Source organism: Thunnus thynnus, chromosome 12 (assembly GCF_963924715.1).
Source record: "Thunnus thynnus chromosome 12, fThuThy2.1, whole genome shotgun sequence".
In the NCBI taxonomy this organism is placed as follows: Eukaryota; Metazoa; Chordata; class Actinopteri; order Scombriformes; family Scombridae; genus Thunnus; species Thunnus thynnus.
In genome coordinates, this window is record NC_089528.1 from 28,035,039 (window position 1) to 28,055,559 (window position 20,521).

The 20,521-nt window shown below is 38.0% G+C and overlaps 1 protein-coding gene across 3 annotated transcripts in view; it reads left to right on the top strand.

Annotated features, from left to right (window-relative positions):
- Nucleotides 1-284: 284 nt before the first annotated feature.
- vipr2 (vasoactive intestinal peptide receptor 2) overlaps nt 285-20,521 on the top strand; it is a 108,139-nt gene continuing 87,902 nt past the window's right edge. For all 3 annotated transcript variants that reach the window (XR_010930993.1, XM_067606692.1, XM_067606694.1), the window contains exon 1: nt 285-703. Coding sequence is in view for 2 of the 3 variants with exons in the window: in XM_067606692.1 (XP_067462793.1) it covers nt 650-703 (54 nt within the window). In the remaining variant the exon portion in view is untranslated. The remainder of the gene's footprint in view (nt 704-20,521) is intronic.

Here is a 20,521-nt window from a genome sequence, read left to right on the forward strand (position 1 = left end):
ATATATATATATTCCTCTCTTATCAGTTTTATGTGTCTTTGTTTTTTTAATCTATTTTATCTATTTGTTTAGTAAGTTTTTATTTCATTACCTCCATTTTATTATTATTATTATTATTATTATTATTATTATTATTATTATTATTATTATTATTAGCTTTTACATCTATTTTTCTAGTTCTGTCTTATTATTATTGACTTGTCAGTCATGTGTGAAGCACTGTGAGTTGCACTAACCTGAATGAACGGTGCGATAAAATTATTAATTAATTCAAATGCTTGATTGATAATGTTTTATTTTGAAAGGCAGTACCGGAAGTGTGCGTGCTCACAGTTAAAAGCTTGACAGCTGCAGTCAGATGCAGGGAGCTGATCTCAGTGCACATTCTGCTCTGTGCAAGCCACCAGTGCGGATACAGGACATCACCGGCTGGCTTCTCTCTTCCTCTTTTTATGTGCTTCTTTTTTTTTTTTTTTTTTTTAATTTTTTTTTTTTTTTTTTAAAAACCACATTCATGGAATTAAAGAAATATTCAGACCCTGTTAACAGGATGAGAAACTCTCAGCTGGAGTTTAAATGAAGTGTGGACTTCTGTTGTAACCAGAGTTTCTCTCGTCAGGACAGGTGACTTCTACCTGCAGGAGGAAAGATGAAGAAAAGTTTGCTCTTCGTCACCTTGTGTTTCTCGACGTGTCCGCTCATGGTGAGTCTAATTCTGGTTCAGTATTTACAGTCATGTTTGGGGCGAATGAGTGACTAAACAACAAACTTATACTGTATATTAATTATGTTTTCTAGTATTATTATTAAAAAGCTGTGATGCCACAAAGCTGAATTTAAACAAGACTACTCATCAGTGAAGATGCACATTTTCAAGTTTAGGAGACATAATGAGGAATCAACCAGATTAGTGAAGCTGAATATAATCCTCCTCCAATAATCCACCTACGATGCAGAACATTAAATGAAATAAGGAACATTTACTTGAACAAGTTCAGCTCTGTAATTTCAGATTTCAAAGAGCTTAATGACCTCTAGAAATTAAAAATATTCCCAGGAGAAGGAGACGTGGCGTCTGTTGCTGCCCGATATGTATCAGCATGCCACAACCAGAGAGACAGTCAATGACCAGACACACACACACACACACACACACACACACACACACACACAAATACATGCATAGGATATATTATACAATATTCATATTATTGTTATTTTGTACTGTCCAGATAGTTGGATGCTTTGGCAACATAATTCTCAAAACTTTAATGCCAATAAAACCCATTAAATTGAATTTTACTGAACTGAAACATCACATTAATATTAATATTGTTATATTAAGAATGTAATATATAGGCTTCACCTCTGTGTGGAGAGTTATAGTTTCTGTTATTTAGTTTTCTGCCTGTATCTGAGTGATATATCCCCACAGTATAAGAATAATCTGGAGGGTATTAAGGCTTGTAATGATTAATTAAAGGGCTGAGACTCATTATTTTCATTATCAATTGATCTGCTCTTTATTTTCTCGATTAATTGAATGTCAAAAATTGTGATAAATAACCGTCACAGGTAGCATCTTTAAATAGCTTGTTACTGCTAAATGATTAATTGACAGACAATCTCAACTCATTTTTGAATTAATTAATCATTTAAGCCATTTTTAAGCAAAAAATCCTCAAAATGTCCTGTTTTCTATTTGATTATTGGTTGTTTTTCTCAGTCTCCTGATATTTAACTGAATATCTTTACTGTGAATATGTAAATTTGAGCTTTGGGGATTGTGATGGACCTTTTTTTTCCATTTGTATTTGTATTTGTATAGACCAGTGATGATTCATTTATGAATCATTTAATCAATAATGAAAATACTAGTTGATTGCAGTGTTTTTTAAGCAAATGTGCCAAAAGATTTGCAGGTTAAAGCTTCTCAGATGTGATGATGCAATGCTTTTAACTGGCATTCATGATAATATGTTGATTATCTTTGGGGTTTGTGACTGTTGGTCAGACAAAAAACTTCCACCTTTCACTATTTTCTGTCATTTTACAGACAGATAATCGTTTAATAAACAAAATAATCAGCAGATTAATCGATAAGGAAAATAATCATTAGTTGCAGCTCTACAACAGTCCAAAACCCAAAAGGTGTTCAATTTACTATCCTAAAACACCAAATATTCACATTTTAGGAGTTAGAACCACAGAAATTTCCACTGTATTTGCTTAAAAAATGTGTAATTGATTATCAGAATTGTTGCCAAATACTTCTGTCAAGTTGGAAATCTGTCTTTGTGTATCAAAATCCTATTTACAGTCAATTTAATCTGCAGCTGAAATTCATTATGCAGCAATTTTGATGATCAATTTATAATTTTTCAAGCAAAAATGCCAAACGTTCCCTCATTCCAGCTTCTCACTTGGGAAGATTTGCTGCTTTTTTTGGATTTACGTGATAGTAAACTGGGTATATTTGGATTTTGGACTGTATATTCAGACACTTATTTGAGAAAATCATCTGCCTCAATAAAGAAAATAACTGTAAACTGCAGCCCTGAAGTATTTACGAAGAGATAGTTTGTTTCTGTAGATCATAAACATGAGTGGCAGCTGAAACTGTCTTCCAGCATTTCTCTTTTCCTTAATTAACATCATTTGTTGAAATAATCTCTCTTTTTTTTTCTTCTTTTTTTTTGGGTTGTTCTTTTCAAGCCACCCTCCAGCTATTAACCCACTTTTATTTCCAGTCCCCTCACACATGATCTGCCCTTTTCTGTGTTGATCCACCACCTCACAGGATAAACAGTGGAAGTGCTCCCTCTCTCCCCTTCTCTCTCTCTCTCTCTCTCTCTCTCTCTCTCTCTCTCTCTCTCTCTCTCTTTCTCTATCTCTGTCTGTCTGTGTCTCTCTGTCTTTCATAAGCCTTTGACTAAAACCAGACTGGGCTGTCAAACTGTTCACATCACCCAAACAAATGTGAGGATTTAATTATCGAGCTGATGAAGACTGATGTCCCGAGTGCGTAAAAACCCTTTCACTGATTCTTTGGCAGTCCTTCTTGCCAACTTCTCAGTCTCTGGTCGGGATTCAGTGTCTCTCTTGCTCAAGGGCACTTCAGGATGGAGGGACAGATACAAACTGGATCATTTTGGTTTGGTCTGTTGACCTTATTAATTCCCATTTAGGTCAATTCAGTTTAAAAAAAAGCTCAACTGGAAATTAGAGGCAAGCAAGTTTGCAAACAAAGAATTCATCACATACAGAGACAAAGAGTTAAAATACACAAGAATTTAAAGCTGAAACTATTAGTTTCCGACTATTAAATTAAATTAGCAACTATTTTTATAATCATTTCATCGTTTTGAGTCATTTTTTTAGGAGGAAAATTTCCAAATTCTTTGATTTCAGCTTCCTAAATGTGAACATTTAGTCCTCTGTGATAGTAAACTGAATATCTTCACGTTGTGGACTGTTGGTCGGGACAAAAGTAGACATTTGAGTGACAACAGTGATTGACATTCACCATTTTATGACAATTTATGGATCAAACAACTTATCCATTAAACGAGAAAATAATCAACATATTGATCGATGATTAAAATAATGAAGGATTAATGGCACGGGTTGCTCTGAAGTGCATTTATCAGTCTATACACGAGGTAAACTGAGCATTTCTTGGTTGTTTACAAGTCTAATGGCTTCTGAAATGAAATCAAACCTACTTCTGTTTGTTTTACATGCAGATCACCTAAATTTAAAATAATCAAAGAGGACCTCATGTGTGAGGTCATTGATAATCTTGATAATCTAAGACTTGTTCAGCATTAAACTGTAAGAGAGATCTTTGAGCTTAGGTTAACAACAACTCCCAATCTGTTAATTTCCTTTTGATAAAGGGATGTAAACCAGCAAACAAATGAAAACATTACAATAATTTCAATAAAAGAGGAATAAAACATTTATCCTCTACTCCGAAAGAGACGCTGCTGAGACGTTTTGACAGTAACGTCATCTCTATTCTCACTAAATCTCAAACACAGTCCCCAAGTATCTGTACGTCTGGACAATCTCAACACTTAAGTCTTGAATGACTATCGGAAGACTGACTGTGTGTTTTTGGAGAGATTATCGTTTCTTTACTTTTGGATACATTAAAATCTAAAAAGGATCTGCTGCTTCAGTCCACTAATAACTGTAAATAGAGTTTAAACAGAGTCTGGTCTTAATTCTTGATACATTCTTGGACGAGGCTTTTCCTGAAATGAGCTAAGAGTTCAGATGAACGGAGCCTGGATCTGTAAATGAGATGATACATTAACGGGGGATGGGTGATATGATTATATATCCATTTAATATCTCATTGCAGGAAGTAAATCAATGATAAGTTTACAGAAATACTGGATTTAAATAAGTTTTGCATCCATGTGAGGGAGTAGATTTCTCAGTATTAAAGGATTTGGGTGACGATTTTCTATATTTCTCAACAAATCTCATGTTTGGAGCCAAACCAACAATGAACTGATCTACTTACAAGTATTATGTGTGTATCTAAAGCCTGATATATCATATTCCTGGGTGTGATAAACCTCTGTTGTCGTCCAAAAACTATTAAAAACATGTCAGTGAGCCACACGGCTGCACTGGGTGACATGTTAAGTTTGGTCAGTTTGTTTAGAAATGGCTCCAAACACCAATAACAATCATATTTTCAGTCTTTGTCTTATTTCCGTGTCTGGAGGAGGTGCACGTGCGAGGACGCAGAAAACAATCACATTTTTTGATACTTGTCATATTGATCAAGTGAAAATTGGCTGTTATTAGTCTTCGGAGCCGTTTCTAAACAAACTAAAATAACCACACTCTTCTGGGACAATGATCGTGTTATCCAGTGCGGCGATGTGGCTCACTGATGTGTTTTTAATAGCTTTTGGACAACAACGGAGGTCTACGGCACAGAGGAATAAGACATATCAGGCTTTGGATACACACACACACACACACAATACTTGTAAGTAGGATTGATTCACTGTTGGTTTGGTTCTACACATGAGATTTGTTAAGAAAAGAAAAATAGCAAATCACCAACCTTATCCTTTAAAACTCTCTGGATTCACCAAAGAAAAGAGTCTCATTTTTATCAGTAAACTGTTTTTGAACAGATTATTGCTCATATCATATGTAGTAGATTTGGGAATCTTTGGGAATCTAATGATTTGATTTGTTTTAATTCACTCAGTTAGATTTTTAGTGCCACAGCTGAAATGATTCTTGATTCAATAAATAGAAAAGGATTATCTATTTTCTTGCACTTTGTGCCAATTTAAATATGAAGCTATGTTAGCTTTAAGCTAACAGATATTTCTTAAGGTCACTGTGTGGAAGTCTGAATAACAATAACACAATGACAGTGTAATTCACTGACCAACACCGCTGGCTGAGTGTCTTGGTTCTTCTTGTTCTACTGATGTTCTGTCTCCAGCAGTAGAGAACAGCCTCTGCACTGCAACGGCAGTATTATTAACCCCTGTTTGTCCACATCGCTGTGTGGGTCCAGGTCTTCAGATGAGTTATTTTCTTCTAAAGCATATTATAAAGTTAAGTGAATCAAATACTTGCCCTTGAACGCTAATATATGACATCACATAAAATTACATATATATTGAAAAAAATCTGTATTACAAACTCTTATATAGTACAATATTTTCTTTTAAACAAATGCAGCGTCTGCACTGACAGAAAAATGATAATCAACAATTATTTAACAAGAAAAATACAAAACATTTACTGTTTCCAGCCTCTCAAATGTAAAGATTTTTTCTCTTTTCTTGTTTTATATCATACGAATGTCTTTGGACTGTTATTTGGACAAAACAAGCAATGTAAAGACATCAACCTTTTTCACTATTTGTTGGTATTATGTAGACTTGATTATTAATTGATTTCACTTTAGATGAAGCAGTTGCAGCTTAAAATTAAAGTCTATTTTGCGACGAAAGCTTTTCTCTTTCTGAGTATAAAACATTGTTTCTTTGACAACAGACGGGTGACAAATTGAAGGAAAAACCTGAATAAATGAGTGGAGAAACATAACGAATGCAGATTCTTCCACAGGTGAACTGCATCCAGTCATGCTCTGTGGCGTGTTTAAAAATGCTGATCAGGCCCAGTTGATTTTGTATGAAGATGAGACGACAAAAAGATCTACGTGACTTTGAAAGAAGGTTCATCGTCAGGGCACAGTGATTAAAGTGACATCTACATTTAGATGTAAGGGAGAGACGTCAGTAAATAGGGTCGGGAATTGTGGTCGACAGCGCAGATTTGATGAACGTGACGCTTAGTGCGTTAGTGTGATATGTAAGGAAAAACAGAAGAGCAGCTCCTCCTCAGGTGACAGAGAAAGTCAACGCAGGACGTGATCAGACTGTTTCAGCAAGAACAATCTGTCAACAATTACATAGAGATGGATATTATAGTAGGGTGGCACTGCATAAACCCTTCATTACAAAGATGAATACACATTTGTGAGTTCAGTGGTGCAAAAACAATAAGCACTGGAGATGTGAGATGTGTAAAAAAAAGTGATACGGTTAGATGAGTCATCCTTCACCATATCCTCGACACGTGGGCGAGTACATGTGTGGAGTACACCAAGAGAACGGTACAGGTCTGAACGCTTGACCCCTACAGTGAGGTGGTCTGGTATGTTGTGGGGGCATTTTGCTGGCATGGTTTGGGTCCACTTGTCCCCTTAGAGGGAAGGATCACTGCAAATCAATACAAAGTTGTTCTGATTGATCACCTTTATCCTATGATGAAACATTTCTATCGTGATGGGAGTGGTCCAGGATGACAACGTCTCTATCCACAGGGCATGAGGGGTCATTGAATGGTTGGATGACAATGAAATTGATGTGAGTCATATGTTATGGCCTTCACAGACACCAGATCTCAACCCAATTAAACACCTAGGGGAGATTTTGGACCGACGTGTTAGACAACACTCACCACCACCATCATCAAAACACCAAATGAGGGAATATCTTTTGGGAGATTGATGTTCATCCCTCCAGAAGAGTTCAGAGACTGTAGAATCAATGCCAAGGTGCACTGAAGCTGATCTGGTGGCACGTGGTGGCCCAACACCTCAATAAGACACTCTATGTTGGTTGGGAGCAGCTGTGGCTCCGGAGGCAGACAAAGTCATCCACTAATCAGAAGATCAGTGGTTTGATTCCCGGCTCCTCCAGTCCACATGTCGAAGTGTCCTTTGGCAAGATACTGAACCCCGAATTGCTCGTGTCAATGATTATCCTATTGGCAGCCCCTCCCGTCAGTGTGTGAATGGGTGATGTGGCTTGTAGTGTGAAAGCACTTTGACTGGTCGGAAGACTAGAAAGACGCTATATAAGTCCATTTTTTCCTTTAATTTGTCACCCGTCTTGTATATCTGCTGTATGTGTGGTGTGCGTAGATGTGCAGGTGTGTAGAAGGCAGAGCTTCATTCATAAAGTGAATTAAGATGGATGGACAGATAAACCGGGACGTGTGTAATGTGATAACAGAGGAAAAAAAAGAGAAGAGCTCCACATGCTCTGCATTGCATTTTGCACAAGAAAGCTGTAATCTAATATGCATTCCCTGGAAACATGCGTCTAATAAAAGAAAAACCACCTTCACGGAAAATTTAAGGTGATAATTAAGAGTTTAAGAGGTTATTCACCTCTGCGCCGAACGTGTCCCTCGTGTATGTTCCAGTTCGTGCATATTTTCTGCTGCCTCAGTGCACCAGACGACAACAGGGACTCAGGTGTGAACAGACTCTCGGCCACAGTGGTATATTAAGCTCATCTGTCTGAACATTGTAGGCAGGATAAATCCAAGCCAGCATTTGAGGCTCATGTCGAAATCTTGCATGCTGCCGACATTCTGATGATAGGTCATCTGCGTTGATTTTGTCTGATATTTTTTTGGCAGAACAGAAGGTACCGGATGCCTGGATTCAGATAGACAGATAACAGTGTTACCACACATCTGCTAACAATGAGTTTTCATTCCGGAAAGGTTAAAAGAAATCCTACTTTTCATTATATTTGTGTGCTTTTGAAGTGCGTAACAGTTGGCAAGAGCCAGATGTTCACTGAGTTTCACATTTCAGTGAGGTATTTTCTGTCAACATAAGTGACATGAAAAGATATTGTTGGATGTGTTGTAATAAGACAACAATGGTAAATAGTAAAACTGCAAAAAAAGATGAAATCGGTAAGATATATATAAAATAGCATCACAAAACATACAAAACACAACAGTGGACAACGTGCAAAACATTCACAAATGAAAATATAAATAAATAATCATCTGTGTTCAATAAAATAAGTAAATCTGGCTTTCCAGGTTTGTTTTTTTAAAAAAAAGAAAAGAACTATGTGAGCAGTGACAGACACCAACCTCAGAAGTCTTGTATAGAGCTGAATAATGTGTCAGAGTTACAGCCTTTTCAAACCTGCGTTGTTTAATCCGGTTCTGGTTCATTTTCCGCCTCGCTGTGATTTGTTTGGGCGGATCTGAACACTGCAGTCGTACAGAGAAGAAGACCAAAACAACCCCACCAAGAGCTTTTGAGGAAGAGGTCTCGGTCCCAAAACAAACCCTGCATCCAACCCAACTACAAGGTTTACTCTGAAAGATAAATGGCTCCTGTAGCCAGGTGCACTTTGCATGCTGGGATATGGAAGAGTTAAATCAACAGTTGCTAACAGATGACTGGATTTGGATTTTACTCTGTGTGAAAAGAAACCAAAGACATGGAGAAAACCACAAAGTTTACCAACTCATCCACTGATTCAGACCACAGCAAACAAACTATGGGTTTTAAAAAGGCTGATAGGAGTTTAAACTGACATGCGCTCAGTTATCTTCTCCTGATACATAACATACATCCATCAAAGATACCTGCACTGCAAACCTTCTTATATCAGTAGTGAATGAAACGACAGGAACACTGCGAGCGCACGGCAGTCGTCTCTAATTCACTGATGAAACATGGCAGACCTTCCCACTGTCACTCGTATAACAAAGTGAATAAAAGATTACAAACACAGTTACTTTCGGGAATATTATTAAAGAATGACACATCTGTTTACCGCTGCGGTGGTGATACTATGAATCAAAACCTACACCTCAGGTATCTACGGCGGGAATCTCATGCGTCGACTATAAATCAGGCTTTAGTGTCACAATCGCGTGAGAGACACAACATTTAATGAATATGAACACATTCAAAATCACAAACGACTGAATGCTAATACAGGAGGAGGCTTGGGGGCTGAACTAAGAGTAAGCAGACTGAATGAACACCAATTGTTTATGCATTTTGTGAGAGGTATGTTATAGACTGGAGGATGTATGTGACTATAAACTGACCTCTGTGCCTGCTGGAATAAAGTGGAAAAATTGGAGCATTGCAGCTTTATCCTACAATTTTTTTTGGATGTTAAAAAAAAAAAGAGGGCTTCAGACTCTGTTAGATGATCTGACAAGCACTTCATTTTAAGAATAATGCCTGTATGATACTGTAACAACTAAAAAAAACCTTCTGTGGCCTAAAAAACATTTTCTCCATAGACCGCAATTATAAAAGAGACGTGTAAAACTGTTTTCAGGACGCCTCAAACTACAAACAAGGTACATTTTTTTTACTTTATTTGAATTATGAAACTTTCAAAACATCAACAAAACTTAATCAGAGCTCAGAACAGCTTATTCTTTTGTTTGTATGATGTTGTTTGAGTGTATGAGCACTTGTCCACAGTCTCAGTTTTGCACAAAAAATAACCCAGGGGGGGAGAAAAAAAACTTCTGGCATATGCGCTGGATGAGTAACTTACATTTAAATAAATAGGCGATCATTCATACACACTATATCCAGCTCTAATACACTCACACTATCCGCAGAAAATCCGTGTAAGACCACATCAAAGCCCTCACTGGTTTGATTGACAGGTGATTTCTGGAGCAATTTAGCAACGCCGATAAAGACCTGGAGATAAAAAAAAAAAAAAAAATTAAAAAGTGAAAGAATATCACAGGTTTCCATTTTCGGATAATCTCTTGATGCCAGTTAAAGAAAATATGGCACACAGGAAAACAGTCTCAGATGTGTGCAGCATGTATAATCCCCTTTATATGTGCTTTAGGTTAAGTTACTTTGCACATAACATCAATTCATTCATTAATTCGTTCCCGTGTAACCCAGAGGTTTATAAAGTCTGTTTTAGCCCACATTTGTTTACATTTTTGGCAAATTGGCATGATTAAAAATATGCCTAATTAGCAGTTAGCAGCTCCTGTTTGCAATGTACCCGTGGACGTACAGACAACTATCACTGGATTACTTTGATACTGAAGAAAAGTTAGGAATGTGATGATTCTCAGGCAAGTTCTGGGGTTATAAAGGAGAATTTTGTTTCCTATGATTTCTAAGCCGATTTATGGATGTTTATTCATGATGGAAATTGCAGATAATAATGCTCAGAACGTGTAGATCACACTGACCTTAAAAAATATGGTAATCATGTCTTTGTATTAAATTTTAGGCAAATTGCAGCAATCAGACACTAAGGGGTTTTTTAAAGTTAATTGCCTGTATGAGCTGCGTGTCACAGCCACTGCTGCAGCTCCAATTCTTGACCGCGTTGATAAGAAGTTAAATCAAACTACAATGACTAATTTCCAGTAGTTGCAGGCTTTTTTTCACCTCACGCAGCATGTTTGCCTCAGGTCTCCTCCTCGGGAGACATGTGCTGTAACTTCATCAACTCAAACATGTTCTTTGACCAAAAAGGGAGAAGGAAGAAAAACATTATCTCCCAAAAAAGAAGACATGGAATTAAAATGAACTATAAACAAGGGAGGAAAACATAATCTTCCATCCAATAGGATGTGTTATTTTTTCAGCATTCTGAAAAATGCACAACTCAGCTGAGAATTGAATTTCTTCCTCTCTTGTTTGTAAGAAGCTCATTTTAAAACACTGGAAAAAAAACAGAGGCTTCTACTTTACAGATTCGGAAAGAATTGGTGAGATATTATTTGACCATAGAAAAGACATTATCCGAAGATAGAAGCAATTCAATGAGGTACAGATGTACATTTATGACGCCCTATAAGACTTAAAGGACCAGTATGTAAGATTTAGTGGCATCTAGCAGTGAGGATGCAACTAACTGAATATCCCTCCCCTCCCCTTCCAAGCATGTAGGAGAACCTACGATGGCTGCAAAACTAGAGGTCCTCTCTAAGAGCCGGTGTTTGGTTTGTCCATTCTGGGCTACTGTAGAAACATGGCGGTGCAATATGGCGGGCTCCGTGTAAGAGGACCCGGTCCCTATGTAGACATAAACGGCTCATTCTTATTTTCAGGTGATTTTACAATAATTAAAACATATTATATTCCATTTCTGCCAAGTCCGTTCCGCTAGATGCCACAAAGTTCTACAAATTGCACCTTTAAAAAAGAACTTGTGGTGTAGTGGGGAAGGGAAGGGGGGACACAGGACAGAGAATTAATGTGAGGAGTTTATATATGTGTGTGTGTGTTTTGTTTGCAGAGAGTAGAGGGTCACGATGAGAGGTGTTAAATGTAATGATGAATGAATTGGACATATGAGTGGACATGTGTCTCGTGTCTTATGTATGTGAATGTATTATTGTTTCATGTTATCCTGACATCATCCTATTATATTACATACTATCTTATACATCAAAGTATTATTATATATGATAGTAAGAGACTGTAAGAGATTTCAAAAACCTCATGGTGAAAAACATGAAATTAAATAAAGATAATTATTCAAAAATGTAATCAAAATTAAATGAACTTGATCAAAGAGAAAGTCAAATAAACTATACAGACTGAGAAACCCCAAAGCTCTTGTCAAAACATCTCCCCCCGGTCCTGCTAACAGCGTTCACTGAGCTGCTCTGATCTACATGTCGATAGAGAGGTTTTACTCTCTCTCTCTTCTCATGACTGACGTAAAGGCGCAAAGCCTCTGAAACTTATAAGTCAGTGGTTCTGCTGCGATTTTCATTTCAACTTTTAATACTGTACAACACACTCTGCGTGATTTAAAACTTGTTTTGAATGCTGACAAAACAAAAACTCGTGATGTTTTCAAAATTCTAAATCTAAGCCACTGTTCAGGGCTCTGAGATTGAGTCTGTTTCTCGATACAAGTATCTTAGAATTATAATTGATGATTTTCTCTCATTTAATCCTCACATTCAGCAGCTGGTGGAAAAAACTGAAAGGCTTACTTTTCCTTTGAAGCCAAAAGGAGACTTGTTGCTGCCACCTTTACGTCTGTGCTGGACTATGACGATGTTATATACATGCCTACACACACACACTGCACACTGTCTACCATGGAGCACTGAGAATTATTACAAATCTCAGTAACACTTTCTATGAAGTCCATGTCTATTATGCATTATAAACATACTTATAAACCTACTTATAAAGTGTTATAATCTGTTTATAGCAGATGCTGTGGTGAGAGAATGAAAAGTACTCAATTTCTGTAATGACCCCTTACACATATAAATTAATATTACAACATTTTGTGTGTTGTTCTTGCATAGTGTCACGGTGCAGGTCCGTGCCCTCTAGAGAGAGACCACGGATGACTAGACGTGCTGGTCATTAGCCAACGGCTTCATTCTTTGGTTGACTGGTTGACGTAACCGTCTGTGGTCTGGGAGATCGAGACCTGGTGTGGGAACCCTCCTTCACTACACATAGATTTAATGATATTTTTCTCACTTTACTTAAAACACCAAATGAGCACATAGAGTAACTTATAATCATCAGAATGTCAATTGACCAGCAATTATGAAGTATTATGATACTTGACCTTATAAGTCATTATAAATTGCTTTATCTTTCCTTTTGAATTGTTATATGTTTTATCTGCAACCGTATTATTTGTACTGCTGACTGTCTTGGCAAGGACACTCTTGCTCAAGTCTTGTACTCCTGGTGAAATAAAAAGGTAAAAAAAAATTTTTTAAAAAGTCAAGTTTATTGTTACACTGTGGATTTAGAACAGTGATAAATTGGAAAATGGAGAAAACAAAAGAGAAAAAAACCCCAAAAATGAGGTATTGACTGAAAAGGCTGTTCATTGTTTAGGAAAATAATGGATTTAGATGCCAAAAATCAATGGCATACCAAGTGTGTGTGGTGAAGGCCAACTCTTTTCACCCTGCTCATCTCATCTTATAGTTTGCTGAATGGCTTCCAGCTGTGGACGTCTTCAATTCTTACTGCATGTTTCTAGGATACCATCTTGAGATTTAGTTTGGCTTTTAAGAGGCAAAAGTAGATGCAACACAGTGCTGATGTATAATGAGGAGGGAGGGCCAGATTATACACTGTAGAAATGTCCCAATGCAGGGGTTGTACAGTGATGGAGAGAGTAGGGCTGGGCGGTAAAACGATACAGGATCACAGTCAAAGTTATGTCGATAATGATGATAAACTTCAGACATTTTTTACTCGACAGAAATAAATTGTTTGAGCCACCGGTGAAGAAAGCAGATGTCTTCTGGAAAAGAGGAAAAAACATGAGTGGAACCGAGGGGCATGAAAGTGATATGATGATATTGCAGCATCCTCAGATTAGCCTCTATGTTGGAGTCTGTCCTCGGATAAACAGTGAACCCAGGCTGAGGAAGAGGGACAAGCTCCGAAACATCTGCCGACGAGGCTACGCTAGTGCTATCATTAGCAGGGCTACAGCTGGAGTGCCAAAAAGCCATAAAAAGCGGCTCTAACTCACAAACACTACTCTCTAGTAGAGACACTCTGCCTGCAACTGCTGAATAGTCATCATACATCATTGTTTTAACGAGGCTGCTTTGACTGTGGATTCACAAAGCTAACTGCTAAGCTAGGCTAAGCACAAAGCTAAGTAAACAGAGTAGCAACGTAAGGCCAGTTATCACTAACACCAGCGTTGTTTCATAAAGAAAACTAGCGAACCTAGTGATATGTGAACTAAGCACAGAAAATAATGTCGTCAATAAGATAAATGAAGGTTTATATATATTATACACACACACACACAGTAGGCTCCAAAAGTCTGAGACCACTTTCCCAATAGGATTTGTATTGTTTTGTTAGGCAGATAAAGCATGTTTGCAAAGTTAAATGTTTACATTATGTTATTCTATTTTCATGTTAATAAACTAGTCTACGGTTTAACTAATGACCCCTCTGGTTTCTTCAGGCTTCAGTCATTATCAGGATACTCTTTAAACTGGCAGCATTATCGAATTATATATCGTGATAAATATCGATATTGATCAATATGGAAAAAATTGATCATGAAGTGGTCATATTTTTTGCCATATCGGTACGTACTGCCTCTGGGAAGTAGCTACATACTCGTATGCAAACAAAAGCCCTCACTTTCTCCGCTTTAATATGTCACCAGACAAGCTGCCAATGATAAAAAATGGAAGCATTACAACCTTAAACTGTATTAAAAGCTTACTTGAGTACTGCGTCACAACGTTTAGCTGCTTTAAGCAGGTGGCGACTGACTCAGACGTTTGTCCCTCAAGTGTTACTGTAGTTGGATACTTACTGCTGCAGTTTGGTTGATACAATAGTTAGACTACTTTAGTGCATCTTAATTGTTTTGCATTTTGATTGAAATGTTGCCATTTTCTCCAGGTCATTTCTTATTTTGTCATGATACAAATACGAGTTGATATTTGTCTTTATTTGCTGTAAGAATAATACATTTGTAGCATCAACACAAGCTTTATTTAGCATACATCCCAATATTTTGAGAGGATAATGAAGCATAAATGTATTTACTACCACTTGATACACACATCTGGTTAGAGTACTCTGCATTATAGTGGCCATGATCAATTCTTTTATATGAACTCTTGATTCCATGTAAACAAGATCTGGCTGCTAACAGCACTGAAAACTGGAAACAGTTCAGAAGCGTCTGTTCTTCGGCTACAGTTCAGAGTTTTTCTATTTTTTAACAAGCATATTGAATACATGTTTGCAGCTCATTTAGATCTATATGCTTTGTGGCTTTAACTTTTGAAGATGACAACTCTTTGTCGCTTCCAGTTTTCTCTGCGATCACTCATTTCAAATGTCAATGCAGCTAATCTCACGGCACAGCTGCTGTCATTAACCTGTATTCGTGTTCATTTTGTCAGAGGATGTAGTCATCATAAAAGGAAGGATTCTATCTGCAGCGAAACAGCTTGCTAATGACTGCTGGTTCAGGTAGTATTTATGAGCTGTGATCACATTTCACACCACTTTCAATGCTCGACAACAGAAACAGAAAAAAAATATGTAAATGACAACAACTATATCATGAGTTTGTCGGCATTAAAACACACACAGTATATGTGACAACAGAGCAGGAGCAGTTTGAGCTGAAGTTCTCGGTCTCTGTCTAATTACAAATAAAAACAAACTAATTACAAAAAAAATTGCATAATTAAGAATTAATTTCAAAATGTCAATAAATACAGGCAGTTATATAATTTGCAAGTGAATGTCACACTCCAGAGATGCGAACCCTTCTGGCAAAAAATGAACCCGGCATAAAGATGGTGGAGCGGGGAAAAGAGCCGGTCTGGTGGACACACACACACACACACACACGGCTCGTCTCTATGCGTGGATGCCTCCTTTTCAGTCGACAGAAGAAACAAACCTGGGTCCAGATTGATTTAAGTTGGATAAAGTTTGGTTCATTTGGTCTGAATCAAAGGGGGAAAAAAAACAAAGAAAAAAATCTTAATTGCGATTTAATTCTGGTCCATTTCATGTTCACACTGACTGACTACAAACACACCGCAAGCAGTAAACATGAAATCATGCTATGGGGGAAAATTAAACTGGGGAGTCTCACAGCAAATTACACTGTACTTTACTGCACCCAGTGTGTTAATTTATCTTCTTTAATATCAAGAATCTCACCAACAAATTATTCAAGACTCAGCTGGACCTCATGTGAGTAAGAGACTTTAAAACCAGAGACGTGTTGAGCTTATGTCCTACTGCGTGTATTTTGGCAAGTCTCATTAAAAAAGTAATAAAACTGTCACCAGACAGTAGAATTTAGTACGAGATGCCTTTTTAAATTATTCATGGCACCGGCGATGAAGTCCAGTCACAGTCTTGTCTAATAACGCTCATAATTCATTATTTCTTGGCGAGTTCTTTGTGACGCCAGAGAGGATAAATAAACACATGAGGTTCAGTAAAACATTAAAACTGTTCAATGAATAAGTTACAGGTCAATCTGCACCTGCATGACTTCATGTTTACAGCTCTTGGTTTGTTTGTAAGAAGTCAGTGTGGACACAAAGTGGACCAGAACAACAAAAAAACCTGTGGAAACGCCACAATTTAAGAAAAAAAAAAAAAGCACAAGAAATGTTTTTATGCTATGGTGAGATAGAAAAGTTGGTGCATCAACAGAAAATATGACAAAAAGCAACAGAGACCGGCCTACAGAACTAGTCATGACGTACATGAAGCGTGTGACTTAAGGTCTTTGCACACCAAGTCCGTTTTTTTCGTACGATATTATCGCACGTTAAAAAATAAATACGACTCCGAAAGTTTCGTCCAGCATTAAAGTTTTCAGAGCAGAGTTCGATTTTCTGCTTTTTTTTTTGCATCCGTCAAAAGCCTTTACAGAGTTGTTTGACCACTCAGAGCCACCGTACACGCAAACGACACAGCCTGGAAACACTGATACTATCAGCTCCAGCAGAGAAGTTATACACAGACTGATCACAGGACGACTATCGACCATGATCTCGTCTGTATGTTGCAGCGTTTTGAGGCTGCGCCATGAATATATGCGGATCCAGTCGAAAGGTTGATCACCTGTGATCAGGTGTGTGTGTGTGTGTGTGTGTGCTGCCAGCCACTGTTCAGGATCAATTGGATCGTGGATATCGGTGGTCTTCTTTTTACTGTGTGGTTCTTTCTTTTTCTTTCAAGAATTTAGAGGACCACAAAATCATCCTCACTGCTTGACGACTCAATTTTGCCTCGTATTGGGAATTTTCGCAAAGAATATAGTAATAAAACGCATCGGACTCAGTGTGCAAGGTTTCTGTGGGTATATGACGGATTAAAAAAAACGCATACAAAAGAAACAGACTTGGTGTGCAAAGACTATTAAAGTAAACGCCAATCAGACCTCCACCGAAGAGACGAAAACATCAGATGTGCGTGTTGAGCGATGAGCAGACTGTAACGTTCCTCAAATAATACACGAAACAAACAGAAATGTCTTATTTCCATCATGTTGTTCACAAGGTTTTCCATCATTTGAGCTTTGACTGCTCTTTTAATGACGTCATCTCGTTGTGTCCTCTTCTTCTGATGAGCCAACAAGCATTCATTCGCAGTATCTGATTTTCTGGAAGCATGGTTAAAATTACACCCAGAGAATAAGTGAGGACCTTTACTGGTGAGGAAGTTGTTCCTAGATGTTCACTGGGCTCATTTTGCCTTTTTTTTTTTTTAACACCACAGGATCTGTTGTAACCATCTCCTGTTGTATTAAATCATAAAGAGCACCCACATAGAGAGCTGGCAGGGCTGATAGAGGACAGAGGGGCGGATGAGAGCAGGTATGTCCACCTCCAGAAGGATCAACAGGAAGCTCTGACATCCACAAAAACCTACAGCACACCCACACTGTCATGCTCGCAGTGCAGTCAGGCGGTAATTCATCAAATTATTTGCTTACATTATCCCAGCTGTGTAACGTCCCTTTCAACTACGAGGCACGAGTGGCACAAAAGTATATTAAATCTTGACTCCCACTGCAGCAGTGATCATGCCTACACACACCTTCTTTAAAAGAGAAACAAGAAAAAGAGAGAAAAAGAGCTCTAAAGCGAGACTGAGATTCTGCTTCAAAAGGAAATGTAGGCTCATTTCCCCAAATAGACATAAAATCTAGGCGATACTTTGAAGTTTTATCACCGTAACATATCACTAAAATATGTGTAACGCTGAAAAAGAAACAGCTTCATAGACTTTTAGATATGTAAACCCACTTTATGGCAGCAAACACAACTGATGTTCAAATGATGGTCACACACACACACACACATCTTTTCCCGCCACCACATATCATACTTTGTAGAAAAAGGATGGACACTAAGTGAAACAGTATCAACAAAGCTGGAATTATCAAAGCAAGTGAGTCTGTTAAATCCATCGGAGACCTTGATGTGGTTCTGGACAGCGAGCAGCAGGTAACGCTTTGAGTTGCACCTTAATTAAGGCCGCCGGGTGATAATTGTGGCGTTTGTGGTGGTGGATCATATAGCAGAGGGAACAGAAAGCCGCAGCCTTTCGTCTCTCTTGTATGGAAATGTCTCGATCATTACTGCCAGGCTGTGTGCTGATAAAGGCTCCTGTAGTTGGTTTACTGATGTGTAAAAAAAAAACAAACTTCAACATGTTTTCGCCTCCCTTGAACAGTATTTTTTCCTGTGTTGGTTGACAGAGTTTTCTACCACTGTTAAAACGAGGAAACTCTAATGCTGCATGGTAGTTAAGATAAAAATAAAGCTGCTTGTTTAAAAGGTGTTATATGGTGACATTGTGTTAATAAGTAGCGACTGAGGGGGCGTTCAGACCGACATCAGCTCTGTGTGAAGAAATGCAGCCCTTTCATGCCATCCAGCAAAGAACAAGTTGAACTGTAATCATGTACATGCAAGCGCACGTTCCTGGTGGATTACTTTATAACATGAGAGCGTATCTAAGCGTTTACCTTGCGATCAGCATTGCCAGGTGGGGAATGTTAAAGTATCGTACCAGAGACTTAAAATTATCATATTATGAGGAAAATTATTGTACCTGAATAGAAAATACAGTCTGCTGCAGCTGCACGTGTTGGCTGCAACACGTGCTGCGTTCAAGGACGCACCATAAAGTCCCACTTTGAAGATGCACAGTCACAAATATGACTCAAAAAACATTTCTAAATTACAAATGTAAAATATCTTATCAAAGGAGGCGTATCAGAGAAAAAAAAAAAACATGCATGTTAGAAGCTATTTAGACAGAGTTGTGTCTTTCCTCTGTGCTGTAGATTTGAGTTTTTAATTTCCCACAGCACATTATGGGACTTTTGGCATTATTGATCGTACTTTGTACAGAGAGCAAAATAATCGTACAAATACGATAATCATCGTACATCTGGCAACGCTGCTTGTGATTGTCATGATGAAAGATAAAACAGTTGCTGCCTTAGCAGAGCTGTAAAATCCTGTCTGTAAGTGTTTTGGCTTCTGATGAGCCTTTAAATGCATTAATCTGTTGCTTCAACTGGACTTTATGGATTGTATTTCATTGTCTCCCCGCTACCTTAAACAACACACCATGGCGGTCCCATTACTGTTTTAACGTGGGGCTGATTTCGGTCTGAACGCTGCCTTAAAAGAACAAGTTCACAGTTTTTCAACTCATCTTAAAACAACAGTCAGGTGTCCATATAATCAGTGAAAGAGGTTTTCCTCGCTGTAATCATTCCTCCTGTTCATACTAACTATTAAAAGATCCTCTTCAAATGTGCTTTCGATGTAAGTGACGGGGGCCAAAATCCACAGTGTGTCCACACAGTCATTTAGTGCAAGAAATGCATTTAAAAGTTTTCACCCAGTTTTAACAATGAAATCTGGGAGATTGTCTTCAGTCTCTATGAGCGAAGCGTTTAGAGATGTCACGATGAGTAGCAGGAACGGACCCAAATGCAGAGACAGAAGGCGAAGCAGCTCTGAAGAAAACTCTTTATTTGGAGCGAGCAGCATAAACAAAAGCTGACGGAACAGCAAACAGAAGTTTGTGCAGACATCTAAACAGAACAAACGATCCAACCAAGACTGACCAGAAAACCAGGACTTAAAAACTAACTGAACTAACGAGGAGATGAGGTGCAGGTGGGGAGATGGGTGGAGAACTGAGGGGAGGGGAGTGAGGTGAGCGAGCCAAAGGTGTCCGCACCAAAACCCAGAGAACACAAACTCTCAACACAACCTACCCTAAACAGTCCAAGAATAACCAACAAATCCACCACCCAAATCATATCAACAAGCAAAACCATATGACCAAAAGGACTGAACAACAGAAGTGTAACACAGGAAAACCCTAAAGAGGGTCAAGAGACTGACCTGTGAGTCTAACCTGAAGCTTATATGAGGCTGAGTTAGTCATATCAAGTGGATATCTGCCACATTTACAGACTTGAAGCTTCATATTAGCTTCAGATAAACTTTTAAATAAATTTTTTGCACAGAAGGAGGACTGTGGACTTACATTGTAAGTGCATTATGAAGGGATCTTCTAACGGTCAGTATGAACAGGAGGAATGATTACAGCAAGACAAATGTATTTTAATGTTCATTTGGGCTTCTGACTGTTGTTTTAAAACAGACT